Source organism: Somniosus microcephalus, chromosome 17 (assembly GCF_052327205.1).
Source record: "Somniosus microcephalus isolate GS21.2 chromosome 17, FLI_Smic_1.0, whole genome shotgun sequence".
Classification (NCBI taxonomy): domain Eukaryota; kingdom Metazoa; phylum Chordata; class Chondrichthyes; order Squaliformes; family Somniosidae; genus Somniosus; species Somniosus microcephalus.
Window position 1 is genome coordinate 28,172,310 of NC_141003.1, and position 20,670 is coordinate 28,192,979.

The window sequence follows — 20,670 nt, forward strand, 5'->3', positions numbered from 1 at the left end:
GCGGGGGGGAGGGAGGGGGGCCCCCCTGAGGGTCGCGGCCCCCCCCCGAGGGTCGCGCCCCCCCCCCCCCGAGGTGAAGACCGCCGATTGCGGCTGTGCGAGACGGCCGGGGGGCCGGTTGCCAGGGTGACGCTTGGCGGCCCCCCCCCGAGGGTCGCGGCCCCCCCCGTGGGTCGCACCCTCCCCCCCGAGGGTCGCGGCCCCCCCGAGGGTCGCCCCCCTCCCCCTGAGGTGAAGATCAGCGATTGCGGCTGTGCGAGACGGCCGGGGGGCCGGTTGCCAGGGTGACGCTTGGCGCCGCCCCCCCGAGGGTCGCGCCCCCCCCGAGGGTCGCGGCCCCCCCGTGGGTCGCGCCCCCCCCGAGGGTCGCGGCCCCCGCAGAGGGTCGCGGCCCCCGCAGAGGGTCGCGCCCCCCCCCCCGAGGGTCGCGGCGCGCCCCCCCCCCCCGAGGTGAAGACCGCCGATTGCGGCTGTGCGAGACGGCCGGGGGGCCGGTTGCCAGGGTGACGCTTGACGCTCAGCAAGCCCCGCCCCCCGGCCGAGCCAGAGAGAGACGCCGCGTCTCAGCTCCTGCTGCGCGCGCACCCTAGCGGCGCTGGGATGAGGCTCGGCCCTCCAGCCTTCGAGTGGGGCCGGGAGGTGCCTAGCTCGGGCGTGGGTGCGAAGGAGAAGCCGAGGCTTCGAGGCCTACCTGGAAAAACGGGGAAAGGTAGGAAAATTAATGAGATTAGATAAGTTAATTCGTTTCTAAATCATTTTTTTAAAAAACAATATGTGTTTTAAAAGCAACGTTTTTTTTAAAGACGCAGAAAGCGGGAAAAAGAAAGGAAAAGTTTGGAATCAAGATGGCGGCGACTCACCTCGGTTCAGAACGATAAGGCCCGCCCACACACGCACCGATTGGTCCGGCCGCACGCGGCAGCAAGCCGCCGTACGATTGGTCGAGCTCGAGGTCACTCTGTCGCTAATGAGCGGATAATGAGATGCTAATGAGCGGAATGTTAAGGTTTTTCGGATACCGCGGGCGCGATTTTAGCCCGGCCGAAACGTAAATACGCTTAAAACCGTCTCGGAAGCGTAAGCTTTCTTTGGAGGTAACGCGCGCGTAGGTATGTCCTGTAACTTTCGAGCGCATACCCGACAGACGCACACGCGATGACAGACAGAATGACAAACAGACAGACGTACCGATTTATCGATTTATATATATAGATAATAATATCCGTTTACATTGATTTGTGCAGCTAATTCATCCACCTTATTACAAATGCTCCTCGCATTAAGACACAAAGCCTTCAGGCTTGTTTTTTTAGCACTCTTAGTCCTTTTAGAATTATTATTTACTGTGGCCCTGCTTGATTTACACCCTTGATTTCTCTGTCTTCCACTTTTGCTTTTCTCCTTCCTGTCTTTTGCTTCTATCCTTGCTTCCCTTTCCTCTGTCTCCCTGCACAGGTTCCCAACCCTGTGCCATTTTAGTTTAAACCCTCCGCAACAGCACTAGCACACACTCCCCCTAGGACATCGGTCCCGGTCCTGCCCAGGTGCAAACCATCCAGTTTGTACTGGTCCCACCTCCCCCAGTGCCGATTCCAATGTCTCAGGGATTTGAATCCCTCCCCCTTGCACCATTCCTCTAGCCACGTATTCATCTGAAATATCCTTTTATTTCTACTCTGACAAGCACGTGGCACTGGTAGCAATCCTGAGATTACTACCTTTGAGGTCCTATTTTTTAATTTACCTAACTCCCTATATTCAGCTTTTAGGACCTCACCCCGTTTTTTTACCTATATCGTTGGTACCTATATGCACCACAACTGGCTGTTCACCCTCTCCCTCCAGAATGCCATGCAACCGCTCCGAGACTTCCTTGACCCTTGCACCAGGGAGGCAACATACCATCCTGGAGTCTTGTTTGCGGCCGTAGAAACGCCTATCTATTCCCTTTACAATAGAATCCCCTATCACTATAGCTCTCCCGCTCTTTTTCCTCCTGTCCTGTGCAGCAGAACCACCCATGGTGCCAGGAAGTTGGCTACTGCTGCCTTCCCCCGATAAGCCATCTCCCCCAACAATATCCAAAGTGGTATATCTGTTTGAGAGGGGGATGGCCATAGGGGACCCCTGCACTACCTGCCTGTGTCTACTACTCTGCCTGGCGGTCACCCATTCCCTTCCTGCCTGTGCAGCCTTTACCTGCGGTGTGACCAACTCCCTAAACGTGCTATCCACTATGTCCTCAGCATCGCGAATGCTCCAGTATGTATCCATTCGCAGCTCCCGCGCCGCAATGCGGTCTGCCAGTAGCTGCAGCTGGATACACTTCGCACGCACATGGTTGTCAGGGACACAGGAAGTGTCCCTGATTTCCCACATAATGCAGGAGGAGCATGCCACGGGGCCGAGCTGTGCTGCCATGACTTACCCTTTTAATTAACCTAAATTAAATTAAATCAAATCAATACCACGAATTACACTACAATTAAATGATATACTCAAAGGCCCTTGTTTATTGCACACCCCACTACACAACAGAGACCTTAGCAACTATAAACCAAAAAATTAAGACCTTTTAAACCTTATAAACTATTAACCTTAACTGTCAAACTATATAGTATATAAATACTCACCTGGCCATACTCACCCAATCAACTGCTTCCCCTGCGCTGGCGTCACTTTTTGTACTGTGACGTCACTCTCGAATTCTGCCGCCGCTCCCGCTGCTGCTCGACTGGGCCTGAAAATCACCGACCTTCATTTTCACCTACAGCCGCTGCTCCCTCGCAGGTCCGCCGCTCCCACTGCTCGAATGTATATTTTGTTGTAAATTATGTATTAATTTTTTTAATGCTAACCATTGCATGACTCCTGTCATACCTTTTAATGTAGTTTCCCAATCTACCTTAGCCAGCTCTAGTTTTGGATTTAACTAAATCACTTTGAAATTTAATATAAAATTATACATATTATGGTCACTCTTCCCTAAAGGCCCCTTTACAACAAGGTTATTAATTAACCCTTTCTCATTGCACAATACTAGATCTAAAATAGCCTGTTCCCTAGTTGGTTCCTCAACATACTGATCTAGAAAACTATCTCGCATACATTCCATGAATTCGTCCTCCACACTATTACTGCAAATTTGGTTTGCCCAGTTTATATGTAGATTAAAGTCCCCCATGATTACTGTATTACCCTTGTTACATGCACCTCTAATTTCCTGATTTATACTCTGCCCTACATTACAACTACTATTTGGGGGCCTATAAACAACTGCCCCTTGCGGTTTCTTAGCTCCACCCAAACAGATTCTACTTCTTGATTTTCAGAGCCAAGATCCTTTGGGGGAAAAATTTGGTTACTTTGCGCCTCCTGTTCGCGCCCTAGGGCGCTAACAGGGCGCAAAGCAACTAGCGCCCGGGCGCGGCGCTGCCTACACCTCCCGCGAAATTCAGTGGGAGGTTAGCAGCAGTGGTAACCGGTAGCACCCTGCGGCACTGACGTCATTGCCATGTGCAGCGCCCCCTGACTTACCGCCGGACGCTATATCCGACGGGGTCAGGGGTCCTACCTGCAGCTGGGGAGGCGCTATTTAAAGGCGAGGTGCGGGCGGACATTTTTGTTGCTGGCCACCAGTCTGCACCTGCTTCCGCTCCCGTCCCCGGCCTCCTTACTCCCACACCCGCCACCCCCCCGCCGCGGAGTGCCAGCTGCGTTCCATGAGCTCGGTATTTCTCGAATGCCGGGCTGTTTTGCCGGCACTCCCGATCCCCGGGGGCCCAGTTGGGCCCCAGGTTGCGCTGCGCAAGGCCCCTCCCCTTTAAGAAGGGGAGGAAGGCCTGCAATACCATGCCACGTAGCGCCGCGATATTCCCTCGCAGCGCCCCAAGAGGGGGGCAGGGCACTTCCAGTAGCACCCTGCTTCCCTCTTGGGGCACTACCACTCAATTTCTGTTGCGGGGTGCTAATTTTTCCGGGGCACTAAATGTAGCGTCCCGGTGAAGTTAGCACCCCAAAGGAGGCGCTACTCAATTTTTCATATTATTCCAGAAACACATTTATGATTTTTTAATCTATCAAGCCATGTTGCAATTTTACTTTAATCTATGTGACTAAGAAATGAAAAATATGCCAGATGTGCTCCAATCATTGGCTTAGTAAAATTAATGCTTTTTTCTCTTAAAGGTGCTGGCTGCTGCAGGAATGGCAGCCCCAAAAACTAAGGCTGCAGCCAGGTTCAATGAGGGCTCCCTCCATGCTCTTGTGGAGAGAGTTAGAGTATGTCAGGAGGTCCTCTTACCTGGAAACAGAAGGAGGACGCTTCCTCAGCAAACCAAGGCAGCTTGGCTGCAAATTGCTGAAGAGGGGAGTTCGAGGTCTATGTGCAGACGCACATGGGTTCAGTGTCGAAAAAGGTTTAATGATCTATTGAGATCACCTAAAGTGTGGCCTCTGTGTTCTGGGACATGGAAGTTCAAGAGTGAGGGCTCGGGGCGAATGCCATGTAGAATGTTGGTGGTGACACTGAGCGCAAACCACCGTTTAGTAGACAGATGATGCCTGGGGTTTTGAGAATGTCGGACTTATATTCATTTCCGTGCCAGCCACGTGTGGTTGAAGCGTAAGCTTACGCGAATCTGGCATGGATGAGTGCATCCCTTACTTGACGGCCAGTAATGTGATCGCCTGCTGCTGGATTGGCAACATCCAGCCCCACAAGGCGTCGCTCCCCGTCCTCCTCATCTCTTTCCTCATCCTCCGAGAAGGCTGTGTGCTCAGCCACTTGTTCATCCAGCAGCTCTAAACCGTGTTGCTGTGCGATGTTGTGCAGGGCACAGCAGGCCACGATGATTCTGGACACCCTGGCTGGTGCATACTGCGTGACTCCTCCAGTTCTGTCTAGGCATCGGAAAGCACACTTTGAGCAAGCCAATGGTTTGCTCAATGATGCTTCTGGTGGATATGTGGCTCAAATTGGACCGCTCCTCAGCATCGTTTGATGGCCTCCACTTTTTCAGGGGATAGCCCTTGCCACCAAGAAGCCATCCAGAAAGCTGGTTTGGCGGATGGAAGAGCTGAGGCACAGGATGAGAGAGTCATGGCAACTGCCAGGGTACTGTGCGCAAACATGCATGATGATCTTTCTGTGGTTACAAACCAGCTGGACGTTCAGGAAGTGGAATCCCTTACGGTTGGCAAATACAGCTGGGTTGTGATAGGGGGCCCTAATGGCTACATGAGTGCAGTCAATGATGCCCTGCACCATTGGCAAGCCTGCCATATCCGCGCCATCACACTTGGGTCATCCATGGAGAAGTGGATGTAATTCTGTGCCTTTGCAAAGAGGGCATCGGTGACATGTGTGATGCAGGTGTGTGCGGCCGACTGGGAGAAGCAAAGAGGTTGAGTGCGGTGGTAGTTTGACAGCCACTATTAAGGAGTGTCCACACGCTCCTCTGGGCTCCAGCTGTTGGTGCAGCATTGTGCAGATGTCAGCGACTACATCTCTCGAAAGTCTCAGCCTCCTTTGGCACTGATGCTCAATCATGCTGAGGAAGCTGATCCTCTGCCTGTGTTGGGGTATCTCCTGCGGCGAGGTGCAGCCCTGCGCTTAGGCCCTCTGCATCATCAGGTGAGTGAGGAGGAGGTTGGTGCTCCTGGTGCTGCTGTTGTGGCGCTGCCGCGGCTGCTCTTCCTCTGAATCTGATGACCAGGATGAGAGGATATAAATGTTTCCCATCCCATCACTATAGATTTCACTTGAGGCAAGAAGCTTGCAAGCGCACAGTCGGAGTGGCCTGAAATTATTCCAATCAGGTCACGCTGCAGATGGCTGTCAGCTTGAACAGTCAAGGTCAGTGGATTTGCAAAATCTTATCCTAAACCTCCAACAACAAGGTTGTTGCATTTGAATGTCAGCCATGTTACAGGAGCGCTTTTAAAGTGCTGCACCAATGACTACAAATCATCTCCTCCAGCAACTCGTCTCCTTGCAGCTGGCCTGTTTCTGACAAGACGGGAAACAGGTGCCAGAAGCACGAAATGGGAAGCCACTATCAAAACAGGATTAGCAAGGCAGTTAACTGCCTTAACTACCTGTCCCACTGTGGTAAACCACTATTTGTATTCCACTGTGTACATGCCTGGACATGCCTCGGCTGACTCCTCCCACAAGTCCTAGTATAAAGGTGACTGCTCCCCAGCCCCTTTGTATTTTGGACCGGTCGACCACTCGAGGCAGACCTTCATTCTTTTGTTAATAAAAGCCTTTAGTTACTCTCTTAACTCTCAGTCTTTTATGAGTAATTGATAGCGCATCACCCACCGGTTCCAATCAGGTCAGTTTGGGAGTGGCTGACCTGACACTCACGAAAATCGCGTGGGGGGCGGGATGGAGGAGGGTTTGCAGTCTGAAGCCATTTTTTCCCCGATTTTTGCTGCTGACCCGCCTCGAGGCGATTAAAATCGAGCTTCACATGGTGTATAATTTCAGTGTGGTGCCAAACTAGGAGGCACTTTGAACCTCCTGATTGTGAGTAAAATCTGCCTGCAATTAATTGAAATATCTTGACTGTGCAGTCACTCCTGCCCCCAATCCCATAACATTTAAAATGTAATTGCTGGGAGAAGAGCTCTACACACTTACACAGAAAATTGAAGTTCCAGTTATGCAACTTATATTTATATATAGTGCCTTTAACGTAATAAAACGTCCCAAAGGCTAGAAAATGTAAACAAAAGCAAAATACTGCGGATGTTGGAAGTGTGAAATAAAAACAGAAAATGCTGGAAATACTCAGCAGGTCAGGCAGCATCTGTGGAGATAGAAACAGAGTTAGCGTTTCTGGTCGATGACCTTTCAACAGAAATGTAAATACCTGAAGAGCAGAGAGGGGAGAAGCACTGGTCTTCAACATTTAAATTAAGGTTAGATAGGTTTACAAAGTGCCATGGGGACTTAGAGAACCCCTGGAATACTTTGCAAGTGGTGTCAAACCAAAACAGTGCGAGATGCCCACCCCCACCAAGAATTCATTTTACACTTCAGAGCCAAGCTGAGCCCTGAATCCCAAATTTACACTCACAATTTAGTGTGAATGCAAAGCTAAAACTGCTCAACTGACAAGAGTAACCGCAGCCTGAGAGGGTAGTAGAAATCTGGAACTATTCCACCCACCCCAAAAAAAAAGGCTTTGGATGCTGAAACAATCGGGGCTTTCAAGGCTGAGAGCCACAGCTTTTTGCTAGGTAAGTGTATCATGGGATATGGAGCAAAGGTGCGGCTGAGCTATGCTCTGGTTGAATGGTGGGATGGGGCTGAGGGGCTGAGCTATGCTCTGGTTGAATGGTGGGATGGGGCTGAGGGACTGAGCTGTGCTCTGGTTGAATGGTGGGACGGGGCTGAGCTGTGCTCTGGTTGAATGGTGGGACGGGGTTGAGCTGTGCTCTGGTTGAATGGTGGGACGGGGCTGAGCTGTGCTCTGGTTGAATGGTGGGACGGGGCTGAGTGGCCTCTCTGCTCCCAGCAAGCTGCGGGGCGCGGGTCACCGCTAGGGTCAGAGGTCACGCACTCCACCAGCTGACCCTTGGCCCCTCTCCGTTACAAGTTAACGCCAACCGGGGCGGGCGAGGGCTCTGTGCTGTTGAGTCCCGCACCCCTTCAGTCACATGAAAGGATGAAGCTATCCGTGCAAATATAAAACATTTTAAAATGTAAAACTCACAGCGGCGCCATCGTGCTCCCCACAAACCGTTCCGGCCCCGATTTCCTTGATATATGTGATGAATCAAGTAAAAATAAAAATCTTGGAAATACGGTTTAATGTGGAAAAATTCCACATGATTTTTTTTAACTTGAGAAGCATTTATTTAGTATGAAAGCAGTGCATTAGCGCCCTGTGTGTGTGTGAGCGGGGATGGGGAGGGCGGATATTGCCCAGAATGCCGCGCGTGCCGGTTGGGGCCGTTAATATTTAAATCCGCGCGGCGCGGCGGGAGCGGGAGCCGGGGTCAGTGACGCCGCGAGCGGGAGTCAGTGACGCCATGGCCGGTAGGCCGCTGAAGATGTGAGTTGTCCGTGCGCGCGGAGAGACGGCCCGAGCCCCGGCTCCCACAGGAGGGGCTGTGTGAGGCGCCGCGCTCAGATACCCGGCCGCGGCGCCAGACCAGGCGAATCCCGGTGTCGGGTCCAGGCTCGCCGCTGCCAAGGTGTGTGGTGGCCGGGCTGCTGCTTCTTGTGGAGGAGCCGCTTTGCTTCTTGTGGAGGAGCCGCTTTGCTCCTCTCCTCTCCCTGGCTGGAGCTCCGCGGTGTGTCCCGCGTCGCACCAAGGCCCACAGATGCTGGCGGCCTAGGGCAGCGCCTGCTCCCTGTGTCCCGGGTAGCCCGGTGCCACCAGCCTTTCGCTCGCCTCCCGTTAATAGAGAGGCTGCGCCACGGCCGGGTTCGGGTTTTCACCATTTACACCTCCTTCCAGACCCATCATTTGTTTCTTTACTTGTCCCATTACCATCTGCTTTTGTCTTTTAATCTCTCCTACCTTCCACTCTATCACAGACCTTCCTTTTTGTTCTTTCCTGCCCTCTCCCCCATTTCCCTGCACTTGCTTAAAATGTGTTACATCTCTAACTTTTTCCAGTTCTGACGAAAGGTCATCAACTTGAAACGTTAACACTGTTTCTCAGATGCTGCCTGACCGAGTGTCCCCAGCATTTTCTGTTTTTGTTTCAGATTTCCAGTATCTGCAGTATTTTTGCTTTTATATTAGGTTCCCCCCCCCCCCCCGGGCCCTCATGCCCATGCTTTACCAGAGCACTCTGATACGAGTGGCATTGGTGGTGTGGAAATGGGTTCTGTAACAGGTGGGGGTTGCCAACGACCCCAGGAATTAAAGATCAAATTCTCAGACAACTGCTGTGAGGAACCTGGGAGAAATAAATCACAGGGATGTTTAAAAAGATTGTTTAAAAAAATCCTTTAAACACTTTCATTTATTAGCTAAAAACTTTTGGAGATGGGATAAAAGGATTTTTGAATGGGCATGATCTCCAAGAATCCGTTCAACCAGAGTTGCTGATTCTACAAGGCAAGGGAAATGAGCATTGTTTTCTTCCCACTGCTGAAGTCACCAGTAAGATGCTTGCTGACAAACAGCTTTAATCTGGACAGGGGATGTTTAGTTGTCAAAGGGAGGTGCCCACAAGTTATTGGTGCCTCAGTCACTGTTGTGGTTCAAAAGTGCCCCTCGGATCCATCCAGGAAGTTTGTGTGCAGGAGGCGCCCTGATGTGATGCCATGGCGTTCTGCTTCACGGATGGGCAATAAATGCTGGCCTTGCTAGCGATGCCCACATCCCATGAACAAATCAAAAAATTAATAAAGGGAAATGCCGTGAGACATTTTGATACAAGGAGTGCCCACAGTATTCTGATATTGCCCTATCAGAGGAAGCTCTGAACAAAATGTTTCTCGCAGGTTGTCTTTAACCCAGCATTTTAAACGGTCAGAAATACTGTTTAACGTTTCAGTAAAGTGTTTTGAGGATGTTGAATTTGTATCATGTTACCAAATAAGTATTTTTGACTGTTTTAGATTGGTCAAATTTAATATCAATTTGATCAGTTCAAACTGTGTATTTGAATTAAATGGTAAGTACTGCATCAATCTGTTCTTTTTCCTGATCCCAGGGGAAAACTGCCCATGTATGACCATATGTTTGATGACTTATTAATTTTTGTGAGAAAGTTGGGTCAGGTGCCTAGCCCATGATGTAAAACATGAACAAGAGTAGAAAAAAGAGGTGGTCAGATGGGATGAATCAAAATATAGTGAATGGGTGATGCCAAACTCTGGTCTTAAAAGCCTGTCATTGTAGGAGGCAGAGGTGAGGGGGTTTCAGATTTTGACATTTTGGAAAAAAGTTAAGAGTAGTGTGATGAGTTTTGATTTTAACATTGACTGTACAAAAAGGAGGAAAACGTAGAGGGTAGTACATTTTGGAGCTTAAATGGAACAAGAATAACAAGAGCATGTAACTGGTATATATAAAGATTTAAAATTATGGCAAAAGTTTGGAGGCTTTTTTTTCCAAGTATCTATTTACAGTGCAGCAATCATGCATCGACTGGCGTTACAATGACAATTGGCACGACAGCTGGCCCTGTATTGCACTATTGACATGGTACAATTTGGGGTTAGGGTTTGAGATAATGGGGATTGTTAGCAGGAAGTATTAAGCTGACATCTGCGCAGAACTGCCATTGTCACTAAGCGCACCTTTTTATTTCCTGTGCCCTGTCTCGGAGTGAGATGCTAGAAGAGCTTCCCTAGATATGGGAGCTGTGTTCAAGTCTTGGATGTGCTTTGGTTTTATAGAGTCAGAAGCTGTTGAAGGGAAAATAAATGTTGGGGATTATTTGAGAAATGAAATCTGAGGTAGCTTTGGCAATGTTTGAAGTTCCATTTGGAAAAAGTCAGCAGGTGAAGGAAGATTAAGGTTGGAGCTGAAAAAATAAGGTGGTAACTTGGTTAGATGTGTGAAAGATGTAAATAAATGTTTCTTGAAGAATTGAAAAAACAAGATTTTTATTGCACCATATAAAAGTATGGAGGGAATTGACATTTAATGATACAGACATTTAATGATACAGCCTACAAGAGGAATTATGGCGGTTCAGTGTTCTCAGGAAATTCAGTCTGAAGGCTACTGATAAATGTAGAGTAGATGTTTTGTATTGGGGCCATTGTGTGAACCAGTGAAAAGAAAGTGGTATTCTCTTTCCCTTTGTAGAAAGTGAGAAGAGAATAAAATGAGTGGCTCCATTGAATTTGATTTGCTCATGTTGCTATTTGACTCTTCAACAAACTCTGGAAAAAATCTGTCAGTAATTCAAAAATTTCAGCATGCACTCAGTTCTGATAGAAATAGTTTTTGAGAGAAATATTAAAGTGCTATTTATCCTCCTTCCACTTCAGCTGAAATTGTGCAGATTTTGGTGTCAAATGTACTTTAAAATGATGACCAAAGAATATAAGTGTTTCCTATTCAAATAAGTTGCACAGATTTACTTTGTTAATTGAGTGACGGGCATATTTCACAGAAATCACAGAAATCACAGAAACCCCACAGTGCAGATAGAGGCCATTTCGGCCCATCGAGCCTGCACCGACACATATCCCACCCGATCCCCGTAACCCCTACACCAACACATATCCCACCCTATCCTCGTAACCCCACGTATTTAATCCCCCTAACACTAAGGGTCAATTTATCATAGCCAATCAACCTAACCCGCACATTTTTGGACTGTGGGAGGAAACCGGAGCACCCGGAGGAAACCCACGCAAACACGGGGAGAATGTGCAAACTCCACACAGACAGTCACCCGAGGCCGGATTCGAACCCGGGTCCCTGGCGCTGTGAGGCAACAGTGCTAACCACTATGCCACCGTGCTGGTGTAAACTGATACAGTGGAATTGAATCTTTTTATTGTAGCAAATTTCATAATAGTACAGTCATTGATTCATAAAGAGACCATCATGGTTTGGTGGCCCTTTTTTAATAGCCACAGGGATGTGATACATGAACATAAGCTGACAGGGCAGATTATTGAAGCTTCAAAGCATTATAGATTGGTACAACACTAATTCTGGTCTGATTCACAAATATATTGTTTTTTTTAAAAACGTCACTGTTCTGGGGAGGAGCAGAGGCTAGGTAATTCCATTCAGGAAGAGCCCGTGCTGCTTCCGAATACCTTTTGGTACATGTTTGGAGGGAAGTGTTGACCGAGGGCTGAAGCTGGCCCCAAGGTGTTGTGCAGAGAGACCAAAGAGGGAAAGCAAAAAATACTTTCAATTTGACGTGTTTATAATAGATGCACCCATAACTTTGAAACTCTGGACAAAGTTGGTTTGCTTTGGTAGTGGGTGGAATGTCTTTGAAACATGGCAAACAGAAAACTCTCAGTAAGGAAGTTGAACTGCTTGAAGTCATTGCTCATAGATTTGGCACCTGTTGAATGCATTATAATGTTCATTACGCTTTTGCAACCAGTGTAGTAATAAACAGTTAGTGGTGACTTCAAGCATATAGTGTTACTCTTCCTTCATTGTCTCATAGCGTTAGTGCATAGATGAGTCGACAATACTATTTGTTGAAAAGGGTGTTTTAAACTATGATGGGAAGATGTGGTTCAGATCTACCAAAAAAGATTAAGTTTATTGAGACAAATGGCCTTTTATTCAGCCTCTTATTCATCCTAATAATTTCTGTCTTCTTTCTTCTTCATCCTCTCTGGAAATAAAAGAGGATCGCTTCAGCCCTGCTTTAATATCTTGAGTGCAATTGACTGAAATGTTGCCTGTTTTAATCTTGTGCAATTATTTTGGATTGTACTGGCTCGATTGTTTCGACAAAAATAATGGTGTGCATTTCTTTTACTTTTCAGATTGGCTTGTGGAGATGTTGAAGGGAAACTGAATGCATTGTATAACAGAGTACGGTCAATTCAAAAGAAAAGTGGAGATTTTGATGTGAGAACATTTTTGTTTACAAACAGTTCATGTCAAGTGACTTTTATTTGTAAACTCTACTTTAAAAAATTATTATTGAAATATTTGATATAAAACTGTCTACCTGTACAGTGTGTGCATTGTATTGTAATTCTGTGCAAATCAAGCCAGTCATTTAAAAAAAAATGTGGATTTTAGTTTGGTTTAGATCACATTTTTGTCTTTACTTTGTGAGTAATTGCGATTTGCATTGGTTGATCATGTAATTTGTAAAGACGGGTGATTCAGTTACATTCTCTGAACACATTACCCTGTAATCATCAATAGTTTTAACTAGAATATGATTCCATTTTTAGGCCTTGTGTTGTAAGCTTACATACATTTTTAATGACACAGGAACATATTTGTTATCTTATAACATGTTCTAGAAATGTATAATATGTTTTAGTCGAATCTTGAGTTCCTTCCGCCCCAGAAAAACTCAAATTCTCAGGGCTGCCATTTGCTGACTTGGAAAGTGTTGCATGACTTGAGTTCTAGATTCATGACTCATGTAAAAGAAAAAAGCTTGCTCTGCAGAATGAAAATACAGTTCCTGCCTCAATTCATAAGCAGCATAAGTATGCATGTTGAATACCCTACATTTGAAGCTGAGCTGTATACAAACATTGCATCAAATTGACTCTCAGTAATATTTGATTGTTTAAGATGACTCTGAATATTATTCATTACCTCTCAAATAATATTTTGTTTTAGAATGGTGATCCAAACCTCTGGAGAGAGACAAGCCATGGGTGTGTTAAACTACTCCCAGGACTTGTAATAGTGGACTGTAAAATTATCCAGAACTTTGAGATTTAATTCCTATCTTGTATTTCTGCACGCCACTTTAATCTTCATTATATATTGTATTTTTGAGTTGTTTAGTGGTTCAAGTCACTTTTTTGGTGCATGTTTTCTTCAGTATGACTGGATGGTTTGAAGTGCATGAATGATATTGTCTGTAGCTTCAGACGCAGCATTGTCTCCCATTATTGAACTGCTACTACAATGGTACCTGTAGGGTTTTTTACACATTTGGTAAGATATAGGTAATAATAGTTGAATGTAAAGCAGCAGTATTGAGCGGATCAGTTGATATGAAACTTTGATGTCTGAACGTAGAGGTGGAATTAGAATTTTGAAATTGTTGTATAGCTGTCTTTTTTTGAAAATGAATCTGATGGTTTGTTCAATTGTTTCTGTATATTTTGTTGCTGGAGATTGCCATAGTGGAATCCAACAGTTAGTGCCTTCCTCTCATTGATGTGTAATCCACACCAGAAGTTTAATAATTATGATAAATCACTTAATTTTATGAAGTGATAGTGAGAAGTTGATTACTGAGAAATTATAGTCACTATATATAAAATTCTTAATTAAAAATGATACTCCAGACTATTGAAAATATTTCAACTAAGACTGTGACAGAAATTGGAACCCAGTGATTCAAAACCTTTTGAATTAATAACTAGTAATCGGCATTTGGGAAAGAAACTCCGATCTGTTGATTTTAATATGTGCTTTTCTGTGTTTATAGTTGCTGTTGTGTGTGGGAAATTTCCTTGGAACCACAGCAGAGGCAGAATCAGAATGGGCAGAATACAAATCAGGAGCCAAGAAAGGTAAATTATGAACTATTTATTTATAAATTTCTGTAACAGTCTTAAGTACTGTATTTGAGAGGTTGCAAATAGCGTTCCCACCACTTGTGCTTATGATGAGTAACCATCTAATAACGATAAACATTTTCATCATCATAGAATTATTTATAAATGCGGCGCTTACAGTATTACATGCGTTGGCTACTTCAGGCAGACTCAGCTGTTCAATAAGCTCTGTGCCTTGTTAAGGTGCAATTACTTTAATTACTTAATCTCTATTTGCTGATTTAAAAGATCCACTGATTTCAGGCAAACTGGTCTTCCAGCAGCTGTTCAATAAGCTCTCTGCATCTCATTAACATTCAGATACCATGGGTACTTACATTTGAGTCTGCTATCAGCCCAAAATATTAAGCAACCTATTGGGGTTTTATTGTGGGAAAATTGTGTTACCACCAATGCGCCCGCTATAAGCGGTGGGAACTGTATTGCGCAACTTTGGAAGCCTTTGAAAACAAAGAAGGTACGTTTCTATACTTGTCGATTCTTTTCATCCTGGTGGTGATATGAATAACAGAGGGAGAATGGTTGGATTTGCTGTAGCAACGTTGCCACTTGAAATAAAAGTATCAATGATCAAAACTAGAGTGCATTACCTTAAAAGTCAGACGTACTATTGAAATAAAAGAAAATAGGATATGTTGTAAAGTAGCTGCTGTCTTTTGGCAGTGCCAAATCTAAAGCATTGTCTGTTGCAATAAAAGCAGTACCAGTTGTGATTGATTCCTAGATACCCCATTCAATGTATTCTTCCCCCAGTTATATAGAATCATAGAATGGTTACAGCACGGAAGAAGGCCATTCGGCCTGTCGAGTTGTGTCCCACTCCCCTGCCCTTTCCCCGTAACCCTGCAAATTCCTTTCCTTCGGGTACTTATCCAACTCCCTTTTGAAAGCTGTAATTGAATCTGCCTCCACCACCCTTTCAGGCAGTGTATTTGAGATCTGAACCACCCACTGTGTTTATATAAAAAAAAAAAAAAAAAAGTTTTTCCTTACGTCGCCTTTGGTTCTTTTGCCAATCACCTTAAATCTGTGTCCTCTGGTTCTTGACCCTTTTGCCAATGGGAACAGCTTCCCTCTATTTACTCTGTGCAGATCCCTCATGATTTTGAACACCTCTATCAAATCTCCTCTCAATCTTCTCTGCTCCAAGGAGAACAACCCCAGCTTCTCCCGTCTATCAACGTAACTGAAGTCCCTCATTCCTGGAATCATTCTCGTAAATCTTTTCTGCACCCTCTCTAAGGCCTTCACATCCTTCCTAAAGTGCGGTGCCCGGAATTGCACACAGTACTCCAATTGGGGGACGAACCGATGTTTTATACAGGTTCATCATAATTTCCACACTTATGTGCTCTATACCTCTATTTATGAAGCCCAGCATCCCGATTTATGAAGCCCAGGAACCCGTAAGCCTTTTTAACTGCTTTCAAAATCTGCCCTGTCACCTTCAACGATTTGTGCACACATACCCCTTGGACTCTCTGTTCGTGCACTTTTCTGTATTAAATTTCATCTGTCACATGTCTACCCATTTCACCAGCCTGTCTGTCTTCCTGAAGTCTATCACTCTCCTCCTCACTTCACTATACTTCCAAGTTTTGTGTCATCTGCAAACTTTGAAATTGTGCCCTGTATGTCCAAGTCATTAATACATATCAAGAAAAGCAGTGGTCCTAGAACGACCCCTGGTGAACACCACTGTATATCTTCCTCCAGTCTGAAAAACAACCGTTCACCACTACTCCCTGTTTCCTATCACTTAGCCAATTCTGTATCCCTGCTGCCACTGTCCCTTTTATTCCATGGGCTTCAACTTTACTGGCAAGCCTATTATGTGGCACTTTGTCAAATGCCTTTTGGAAATCCAAGTACACCACGTCAATTGCATTACTGTCGTCAACCCTCCCTGTTGCCTCATCAAAGAACTCAATCAAGTTAGTTAAACACGATTTGCCTTTAACAAATCTGTGCTGGCTTTCCTTAATTAATCCACACTTGTCCAAGTGACTGTTAATTTTGTCCCTGATTGCTGTTTCTAAAAGCTTCTCCACTGACTGGCCTGTAGTTGCTGGGTTTATCTTTACACCCTTTTTTGGACAATGGTGTAACATTTGCAATCCTCCAGCCCTCTGGCACCACCCCCGTATCTAAGGAGGATTGGAATATTATGGCCAGTACCTCCTCAATTCCCTCTGCATTCTAGGATGCATCCCATCTGCTCCTGGTGATTTATCTACTTTTAAGTACAGCCAGCTTTTCTAATACCTCCTCTATCAATTTTTATCCTAGCAAGTATGTTTATTTCTCATAGTACATTAAAGATTAAGCATATTACATTTTATTGCATATTTTAAATTCCTCTTCATTACTGTACCTTCAGCTTATAGCTGAAACAAAATTTGAATGCAGTCGTAACAAGAAAATAAAGCGGAAAGAGTTGCGATGCTGTAGGATGTGATAGTTTTAGAGTGTAAGTGAAGTTTGCTGGTCTGCATATCTAATCACTACTTTCGGCATAAACGATGCCACCGTGTATTTTCAGTAAACCGCCACACTCCCAATGAGCACTCGATTCCATGCACCCTGGTCCTTTTGTTTCAATCCTAGAATAGTACAGCACATTTATTTTGATAATTTTTAACATTTTACTGAGTGAGTTGATCAATATCATTAGAAGCCTGGTCTGTTATGAGCAAAATGTGGAAACAATAAAATGTAGAAACTCAGTAGATTTCAATTTCCTTTTCTGTAAGATTCACCAAAAATGCATTATTTGGGTCATACTTTTTGATAAGTGTGTCTCTTTTTTCAGCTCCCATGCAAACTTACATATTGGGAGCCAACAATCAGGAGACCACAAAATATTTCCCAGATGTAGATGGATGTGAATTGGCAGAAAACATTACTTATTTAGGTATGTATCATATTTTGTAGGTTGATTTATCCACATTATGGATGTGTGCACACTTTACATCGTGTAGCATTTGATGATTCAGTTAATGGGTGTCTAGTTTTAAAAAGCTGTGCTGATCGTGTCTGAAACTACACTAGTAGGCTTTTTCTTTCATTTTGATGCACTGTATTCCTATAGGTCGTAAAGGTGTTTTTACAGGAGCATCAGGTTTACAGATTGCTTACCTGAGTGGTACAGAGGCCCAGAATGAACCTGCGCCTGCTTATAGCTTTACCTCGAAAGACATCACAGCACTGGAGAGCTCGCTAATGGCCAGCTCCAGATTCAAGGGCGTGGACATTCTGCTGACATCACAGTGGCCAAAAGGAGTGTGGCAATATGGGAACAATCTGGTCAGTTTATTTACTCGTTTGAAATAAAAGGCCAGATTTACAGCATGTTTATTGTGTTTTATTCTATGTACTGTATTGTACTTTAACTTCAGTTTATGCACTGGAAACTGACTAGTATATATAGAAATTGTTTTGACTACAGCACTACAAAAATTGAATTTTATATTTGGGGATTTTGTAATTATTTAAAAAATCAGAATTAAAAAAAATACATGCTAGTTGCTTAGTTGATTTTGTTTAAATATCCTCTTTCCAGTACAGTATAATGTTTTCCAAAATGTTTGTTTTGGGGTTACAAAGTACAGTAAATGGTGACTACATCGAAGTAATTTAAATGTACTAATTTTTTTACGAGTCCTCTCCCGGCTTTTTTTAACGAACCCGCTCCCTGGCGAAGCGAAGAACCAAAAAAACACAAGACTGCGCATGCGCAGCTACTTCGGCTTCGTTGGCAGGCAGCCGTTGCGTCCTTGTATAAATGGTGCAAATTGTTGTCAATATAATGTAGCCTTATGAAAAAGAATGCAGAAACGAACCATTTTAATATCTTTGACAGGAAGATGTTGATACAGAATTATGTGGCTCTATCGCCGTAGCTCATCTTGCATCTACCCTAAAACCACGATATCATTTTGCTGCTTTGGAAGGTGCCAATTATGAAAGATTACCTTACAGGTATAGATATTGTCATTTAAACTCTTAAATCAACCTGTTACAGGAAACTTTGTGCTATCCGGAGGTGAGCTATCCGGCAATCTGGAGCTACCGGCAAAAATCAGCAGCCGTTTTTTATTCTTTTTGTTTTTTTTTTGCTTTGCTTGAACAGTCAAGCTGTGCAAGGTCTGTAGCTATAGCAACAGCTTCAGCTACAGAGCTTTAGGGCCACACCCGAGTGTTTAGAAGCTGTTGCTAAGCAACGGTGTTTGTTGTCAAATACGGAGATAAGAATCTCCATATCTCTCAACATTAACTCTGGAGAGTACGGCACTTTTTAGGCAACGGCAGCAGCTCGGTCCCGTGGGTGCCGGATAGCACAAAGTTTCCTGTATATGCGTATATATGAAGTATTAATACTTTACCTGTAATAAACTATAAATTCATACATAAATTACTACTTGTGTAACTGAAGGCAGCTTGATTTTCTTTTGCGGGGGTAATAGTGATTATAAATATTCTCATCTATTAATACATTAGCTTATATCTGAAATAATTTAAACTCTTTCTGATTTTTGAGGGATTGCTTGGGGAGGAAGTTTGTAGGAGAGTGAGATTATTCTCTTGCATTTTGTTCCATTGAACCAGTATAAAGTTGTTCCATAGTTCTTAAATTAAATTTTCGCAAACTGAAGGATAGCTATAGATTCTTCTTGCAGTATGTCCAGACTTAAGTGCAAACAATAGCAAGTGTGGTTGTAATGGCTATATTTGATTTCTTGTCAACTAAGATTGGGAATGTCAATGAATTGCCATTAAAGACTGATGTTGGATTATTGGCTGAGAAGAAAGGGAGTGAGCAGCATTCTGAAAACTAAAGGGGGGGCGGCAAGGTAATTACTGGTACTGATTTAATTCTTAACGTTCATGCTTTATGGGACTATAGTGCATGTACACCTAGATAGTGGTGTAAAAGCAAGCTGTGTTTGAGTTCAGCAAAAATAATAGACAATCAAATTAACTTGGATAGTGGGGTAAAGTTTCCGCTAGGCCCGATATTGGCCAAACCAGCATAAAAGATAGAGAAATTTCAAGTGGAAGTTACGTCCTGCGCAAATTGAGTTTCCGCGATCTTTATGCTGGTTTAAAAACACCAGGCTAGAAGCTGGCTTCGCCCACAGAACTGCAAGAGGAAAAAATAAACAATTGCCGTCTAAAATGCTGTCCGATTGCACTGGTTCACGGAATATTTTGCGTTCGGTGATATGTAAATGAGTTTGAGCGGAAACTTGAACCATAGCTTCACTTTGGAAAACTAGCGCCGTTTTGAGTGCAATTTGTGCCCAGATTGTCAATTGCGCCCAAAGCGGAAACTCTACCCCAGGATATTCAAAGGTTGGCCTGACTTGTAAAGAGTATGTACTTAAAAAGCTAATATTCAGCTATATGAAAGGTGATGATTCCCCTTATGGTGCAGTTCCGCATGCAGTATAAGGCTACTGGTCCCTCAGCTAAATGGCCATTTTTCGAGTGTGAATCTAGATGGGAAGTATTGCCAGGGGATTCGACTGTTGGATTAACTCAGCTGAGCCCATTCCTGTCCTCACCACGCATCTACCTATTTGAGCTTTTTTTCCAGCACGGGTCACTGGATGGTGATAAGGAACAGGAACGAATAACTAGGGCTGTAGAGAGGGCTTTAAACTAATTAGTGGGGGGGAGGTTTTAAGAGAGCGAAAAATAAAAATGACAGCGGAGAAGGCAATAGAGCAAGGTAGCAGTGGGGGAATTAAAAACCAGAGCGTGTCAGGAAGGGACAGAATGTATAATGGTAAAGTAGTAAAAGGGGTAAAAACAGGAATAAATTGTCAGAAAACATATTTGAAAGTTCTTTATCTGAATGCACGCAGCATTCGTAATGAAATTGACGAGTTGACGGTACAAATAACTACACATGGGTATGATCTGGTGGCCATTACGGAAACATGGCTGCAAGATAATCATGACTGGGAACTAAACATACAAGGGTATTTGACAATTGGGAAGGACAGACAGGAAGGAAAGGGAGGTGGGGTTGCTATGTTAATCAAGGATGGAATCACTGCAATAGTCAGAAATGATATTGGGTCAAAGGATCAGGATAGTGAAATAGTTTGGGTGGAGATAAGGAATAAGAAGGGGAAAAAGTCACTAGTGGGCGTAGTCTATAGGCCTCCTAACAGTTGCAACTCTGTTGGAGTATAAATTAGGAAATAGTTGGGGCTTGTAATAAGGGAACAGCTATAATCATGGGGGATTTTAACTTTCATATTGACTGGACTAATCAAATTGGGCATGGCAGCCTTGAAGAGTTCATAGTGTATTAGGGACGGGTTCCTTGAGCAGTATGTAACTAAACCAACCAGGGGGCAGGCAATCTTAGATTTGGTTCTGTGTAATGAAACAGGATTAATAAAAAATGTCCTAGTAAAGGATCCCCTTGGAAT

General features: G+C 44.5%; 1 protein-coding gene and 1 long non-coding RNA gene across 4 annotated transcripts in view; one reads left to right on the forward strand and one right to left on the reverse strand.

The window, feature by feature from the left end:
- LOC147105601 (uncharacterized) overlaps positions 1–7,908 on the reverse strand; it is a 49,782-nt gene extending 41,874 nt beyond the window's left edge. Inside the window, exon 1 of the long non-coding RNA XR_015081520.1 lies at positions 7,728–7,908. This is a non-coding gene — a long non-coding RNA (uncharacterized LOC147105601). The remainder of the gene's footprint in view (positions 1–7,727) is intronic.
- A 50-nt stretch (positions 7,909–7,958) lies between these two features.
- The window catches only part of cwf19l1 (CWF19 like cell cycle control factor 1), a 29,742-nt gene continuing 17,030 nt past the window's right edge, over positions 7,959–20,670 (forward strand). Inside the window, exons 1-6 of one of the 3 annotated variants that reach the window (XM_086010143.1) lie at positions 7,959–8,069; positions 12,452–12,536; positions 14,095–14,179; positions 17,037–17,138; positions 17,316–17,530; positions 18,087–18,205. In XM_086010143.1, the coding sequence (XP_085866269.1) occupies positions 8,047–8,069; positions 12,452–12,536; positions 14,095–14,179; positions 17,037–17,138; positions 17,316–17,530; positions 18,087–18,205 (629 nt within the window). In that variant the 5' untranslated portion in view covers positions 7,959–8,046. Of the gene's footprint in view, positions 8,070–8,116; positions 8,212–12,451; positions 12,537–14,094; positions 14,180–17,036; positions 17,139–17,315; positions 17,531–18,086; positions 18,206–20,670 lie in introns of those variants that run through there. The other 2 variants (XM_086010142.1, XM_086010144.1) reach the window with 2 other exon arrangements.